General features: G+C 45.0%; 2 protein-coding genes across 2 annotated transcripts in view; both read left to right on the forward strand.

Moving 5' to 3' along the window:
- The window catches only part of me2 (malic enzyme 2, NAD(+)-dependent, mitochondrial), a 12,985-nt gene extending 11,504 nt beyond the window's left edge, over nucleotides 1-1,481 (forward strand). Inside the window, exon 15 of the mRNA XM_084690805.1 lies at nucleotides 1-1,481. This exon is cut by the window's left edge and continues 974 nt beyond it. The gene's annotated coding sequence lies outside the window, so the exon portion shown is untranslated.
- A 351-nt stretch (nucleotides 1,482-1,832) lies between these two features.
- On the forward strand, nucleotides 1,833-4,775 carry elac1 (elaC ribonuclease Z 1). Its single transcript, XM_084690179.1, has 4 exons — nucleotides 1,833-1,896; nucleotides 1,995-2,158; nucleotides 2,350-2,820; nucleotides 4,126-4,775. The coding sequence occupies exons 2-4, from the start codon at nucleotides 2,002-2,004 to the stop codon at nucleotides 4,620-4,622; spliced, it is 1,125 nt and encodes a 374-aa protein (XP_084546305.1). The 5' UTR covers nucleotides 1,833-1,896; nucleotides 1,995-2,001; the 3' UTR covers nucleotides 4,623-4,775.
- Nucleotides 4,776-5,297: the final 522 nt, after the last annotated feature.

Genomic DNA, 5,297 nt, shown 5'->3' on the forward strand with positions numbered 1-5,297 from the left:
TACCATATCTAACCTGAGGATGGGCTTGTGGGTGTGACATATCACAGTCTCTTACCATATCTAACCTGAAGATGGGCATGTGGGTGTGACATATCACAGTCTCTTACCATATCTAACCTGAAGATGGGCATGTGGGTGTGACATATCACAGTCTCTTACCATATCTAACCTGAAGATGGGCATGTGGGTGTGACATATCACAGTCTCTTACCATATCTAACCTGAAGATGGACTTGGAAAATTGTGACGTTTGTTTTCCTGTTTATTTTTCATGTTCAGTGTTTCTCCATCGGAATCTCTCGAACCAGATTACAAAAATAGCGAACGGGAATCTAGGTTCAAGTATGGTCGACCTTTTGGCATATAGTTTGCCTATAGTGTGACGCTCTCTAAGTATCTGGGAATATGTGCTGTAGCTAACCCACACCAAGCTTATAGCAGTCCACACAGACACGTCTGAGGTATGAAAAGACTGCATCCCTTTTTATAGAGTTTGTACTGAATACCCTTGGCAGGTTTTATACCCGGGGGTCAAAGTTGTGTATGCTCATGCAGGCCACACACACAGACACACACAGACACACACAGACACACTTAGACACACACAAAGGAACTTTTGAGGAAATGTCTGTCCGAATGAACCAGAAAATGACTTAATTCACTTACCACTCAGGTTCGAGCTAATTAAGTAAAGTAAACTGCATAGGGCTTGTTGAGCTGCGAATCAAAGTCTGGGCAGGTCTTCGTACGCTCCCTCTCCCCCCCCCCCCCCGCTTCTCGTTCCAGTCAGGAGTGTCAAAATAAGTATTGGCCTGTGGGTATTTTCAGGACGATGCCAGTTTTGTGTGTGTTAAGCTCAGATGGATATGCTAGAAGCTTCTGTCCTCCTGTTCTGAAGTGCCTGCTTTGGCGTCTTAACTGTCACTAAACTCCATGACCAGGTTTCTCAGATATGGGTTGAGCCAAGTCCTCGACTAAAACATTTTAAACGGAGATAGAATCCTTCTCTTACTTTAGGACTAATCCATGTCAGGGAAACTGGGCCTAAATCATACATCTCACTGTTCTCTGCTAACTATATCCCAAGAACAATTATGTGTTAGATAGCATACCATATAACTATCGTCAACGAATGGTAGGATATAACCACACCAAAGCTGAAAAGGTCTGTATGCTCTTCTGCTTACAGCATGTCAAACAAAACAGTAAGAAATTACAGTCAGTGTTGGTCTGTAGTCAATCCTATATACTGTAACTCCTTGGTCATCATTGTCATTAATGTCTGTTGAGTATTACTGTTGTAATAGTTTGTCACAGGTTGAAGTTCCAGACTATATCCTCTGATGTCATTATGATGTTTATGAAGTTTATTTTTGTTACGCGGTGATAATGCCTTAGCAGTCAAACACGCACAAAGCAGTGTTTTCTGTCGCTCCAGAACTGTGTGTTCTTCGTGCAGAAATAAACTAGTTTTACACTCACACATGATCTCCGTCTCCATTTCTAAATGATGATTCAGAGTGCAACTGTTATCCTGGCCCAATTAAGGATCACAACCACCACACAGGAATATAGCTCAGTGGTACTACCCAAGACTGCACATCAAGAAATAGCAGGTTTGAAATCCCCCTAGATGATTTGGTATTTGGACATCATTATTCCATACATTTCTCACTTAAAAAAACACCTCAGAATAATAACCTGTGGTTTCTCACCCTACTTGGCATGGCCACTCCCCCTCCTCTTCAAGAGTAGACAAAATGGACCAACATGATATAAGTTTTTTTTTTTTACTTTGTAAAGTTTTCCATTTGCCTATGGTGTGTGAGAGGAAGTGCACGAGGGAGCAAGGCGGGCCACAACTGTTTCGGAATGGAACAGAACAGCGATCACCTGGTACGTCATCGATCTGCGACAGTGTATGAACCACACACGCCGACCATCCATTCGCTGTCGGTGGATTCTAACTTATTTCTGTTGATTCTTGATTTAAGTTTTGAGATGACGATGGACCTGACATTTCTGGGGACGGGGTCTGCATATCCGTCCCCTCACCGTGGGGCTTCTGCGCTTGTTCTCAGGACGGAAGGAGAATGTTGGCTGTTTGATTGCGGAGAAGGAACGCAGACTCAGATGATGAGAAGCTCACTGAAGGCTAGTATGTTGCTCACATGTCAAAAGTACAAAGCATGGATTGTAGCCAATCGCTTACTAAGGACGATCATATTGTGTAGATGGTACATAGGATCATTCAAAGCTAGCTCGACTGTTGAACGTAATTTCAGCTATAACGTGTGATCGATCAAGCCGCATTTTTGCTTTGACCCCCCCCCCCCCCACCCCCCGCAGGTCGCATCACCAAAGTGTTCATCTCCCATCTCCACGGGGATCACCTGTTCGGTCTCCCCGGGTTGTTGTGCACTGTAAGCCTCAACACCAGCCCCACTCAGCCTCCAGCTTGTGTGGATATTTACGGTCCCCGCGGTCTTAGGAAGTTTCTCCGGGTGGCCCTTGAGCTTACCTCATCCCAGCTTGTCTTCCCCTACGCAGTCCATGAGCTGGAGCCTACCCCGGACCAGAGCCCCCCGGACGGACAACTGAGCCCAGAGACCACCGCCGACTCTGGGCCTCTCCACCCTCAGGAGCGGCCCGGTCGGACGGTTGTCCTGGATGTCACGCGTGACTGCTACGTTCTTCTGGAGGACCAGCGGTTTGTGGTGTTGGCTTTCCGGTTGTTTCACAGGGTCCCGTCTTTCGGGTTCTCCGTGCAGGAACGGGACCGTCCTGGAAGACTGAACGCCGAACTACTGAAAGAGCTTGGTCAGTAAACCTGAACATAATCAGGATTTACCCAGTATGTTTGTATTTTTGTGACAGATCACGTGACATGATCTGTCATTCTTATTTTTTTTTTTCAAAACTTTTCAATGTTTGTTCTAAACTGTATTTTTTTACGCAAAAAAAAACACATTAAACCTTTAGAAACTTTTAAAAATATTTTGTAAACCTTTCCCCTCAAACGACCCATCAGTTGTTTATCTCTACTATAATATGGATGTATCCAATTGACCTAGTATGTAAACCGACCACTCAGAGGCTATGGTGTTTCCTTCAGAGCGTGGAGGTGCACTCAGTGACTCAGAGGCCTTAAGTTAAAACCTATGTTATAAACCAAAAAGTCTATGTATATAACCAGTATAGCCGCATCGACCCAACTAGATCAAGGTTTTCACCGCCGTATCGTAATAGATACGTTTCAAGGAGAACAAGTAACTTAAAAAGCACAATCATAGTTTATTATCTAAATAGTAAGATAATCAATACAATGATAAAGAAACATACCTTCAGAGCAATGGTTAACGAAGGTATTCACAATGAGCGTCTAACGCACCGGAGCTGTATCGTGATTGGTAAAACTTCTTCCTATCGGCCTATACACCCAAACCTGACTAAAATGGGGACACCGACCATATGACAGAAAAGTTGTCTAACGCATATCAAATTGGATCATTAATCAAGGCTGCAGTAGACCAAGTGGTGCCCTTGCAAGACAAGGTAATATGTTAAATACATGTTGGTCTGCTGCAGCCACAAACTAAACCCTGTAAATGTACATGTTATAGTATTACAATGATGACTAGAATGTAATACATGAAATAAGAAACAATCATATTAACATGACATTAAAAGCTGTTTAGAACTATATTTACAAGAACACAACTTTTAATGATAATTTCAGTCTTCCTCAGTCCACCTTCCTCTTCAACTGTTGAGACCACCTCTCCACAGTTGGGTCATTAAGTTGTGATTGTCATTTTAGCATTCATGCAAATCAACAACTGTCCCAGACGAGTGTCTGGGTGACCAGTGACAAAGAGGCTACCAATACAGCCCTACACTAGATTACAATGGAATAGAGTACTCATTGAGTACTCATCAATGATGAAAACCTCCCCCCCCCCCCCAAAAAAAAAAAACATCCAAACCTTTTTTTCCGAAACCTTTCTTGCAACCTTTTTTCCAAAACCTTTAAAAAAATATTTATTAGAACGTTCTAACCTTTTTTTCCTCACTAAACAGTAGCAAATTGCAAATATTTATTCAATGCCCCCCCCTCCCCTCCAGGTGTGCGGCCAGGCCCAGTGTTCGGGCGTCTGAAGGCAGGTGAGACGGTGACGTTGGAGGGTGGCCGGACGGTGACCCCCAGGGAGGTGCTGGAGGATCCCATCCCAGGCAGGAAGGTGTGCATCCTGGGCGACTGCTCCTCGCCGCTGGGGGGGGGGCTCCAGGGGGCGTGCCAGGGAGCGGACCTCCTGGTCCACGAAGCCACGCTGGGGGACCAGCAGCGGGAGAAGGCGGTGGAGCGCGGGCACAGCACGCCTGGGATGGCGGCGGAGGTGGCTCGGTCGTGCGGGGTGAGGCGGCTGGTTCTCTACCACTTCAGCCAGAGGTTCCGGCCGCTGGGGGCAAGGGGGGAGGAGGGAGGAGCGAGGAGGGAGGGGGAGGAGGACGTGGGGGAGCTAGGGAGGCAGGCAGAGGAGGCGCTGGCGGGGACGGGGATAGAGGTCACACTGGCCGAAGACTTCCTCACCGTGCCCATTCCCCTCAAACGCCCCAACTGAAACCTTCAATGCTTTTATAAAGTTATGATTCCTGCTGCCTGCTTGTAACAATATGACCCCATTGAAACCTTGTGCAGACTAAAGCCCTTGTAATGCTATGATTGTCCCTTATTATCCCCATTGAAGACTTTTATAGACTTATACATTTATAATGTTATAGACTTATGCTGCATTGTGTCCCTTATTACTGAGACTTTTGTTTGTAAAATAAGTACAGGTGAGATGAGATGTGTGTGACATTTTTTTTATCTGAATTGATTGAATTAAACCCTAATAAATACAAATTCAAGTAATAGGTCTCTTACTTCAAAATGGTTTGTGGCAATAGTGTCTGCTATTAAACCAAGTTATTTTGTCAAGTTTTAATTAAGACCACTTGCATACATAACAGTAAATGCTCTCTGTTAATCTGATTTCGTCGCTGTTATTGCCCATGCGCAGAACGCCATATTGAAGGAAACTATTTGGAAACGAGGATCGGCCAGAGGAGACGTTTACCAAGTCTGGGATTTACTTCAAACCAGCGCTGTATTCCTATGCGCGTTTCTGTTAATACTACAAGAGAATCCAGCCACGGTATTATCAACATGCATTTATAGTTGTTCTGGAATTCATGCGGATTACCGTTGAAGTACGGGCGATTTGCACGATTCCCGTGCGAAATACCTGGTGGAG

This window comes from Hypomesus nipponensis, chromosome 24 (genome assembly GCF_054491055.1).
Source record: "Hypomesus nipponensis isolate SF chromosome 24, ASM5449105v1, whole genome shotgun sequence".
Lineage (NCBI taxonomy): Eukaryota > Metazoa > Chordata > Actinopteri > Osmeriformes > Osmeridae > Hypomesus > Hypomesus nipponensis.

What these genes read in the sequence shown, in the direction of transcription:
- elac1 (XM_084690179.1), top strand. Translation starts at nt 2,002, where the DNA reads ATGACGATGGACCTGACATTTCTGGGGACGGGGTCTGCATATCCGTCC. An exon ending in GAGAAGCTCACTGAAGGCTA is followed by an intron (nt 2,159 to 2,349) that starts GTATGTTGCTCA and finishes CACCCCCCGCAG; the next exon opens with GTCGCATCACCAAAGTGTTC. An exon ending in CGAACTACTGAAAGAGCTTG is followed by an intron (nt 2,821 to 4,125) that starts GTCAGTAAACCT and finishes CCTCCCCTCCAG; the next exon opens with GTGTGCGGCCAGGCCCAGTG.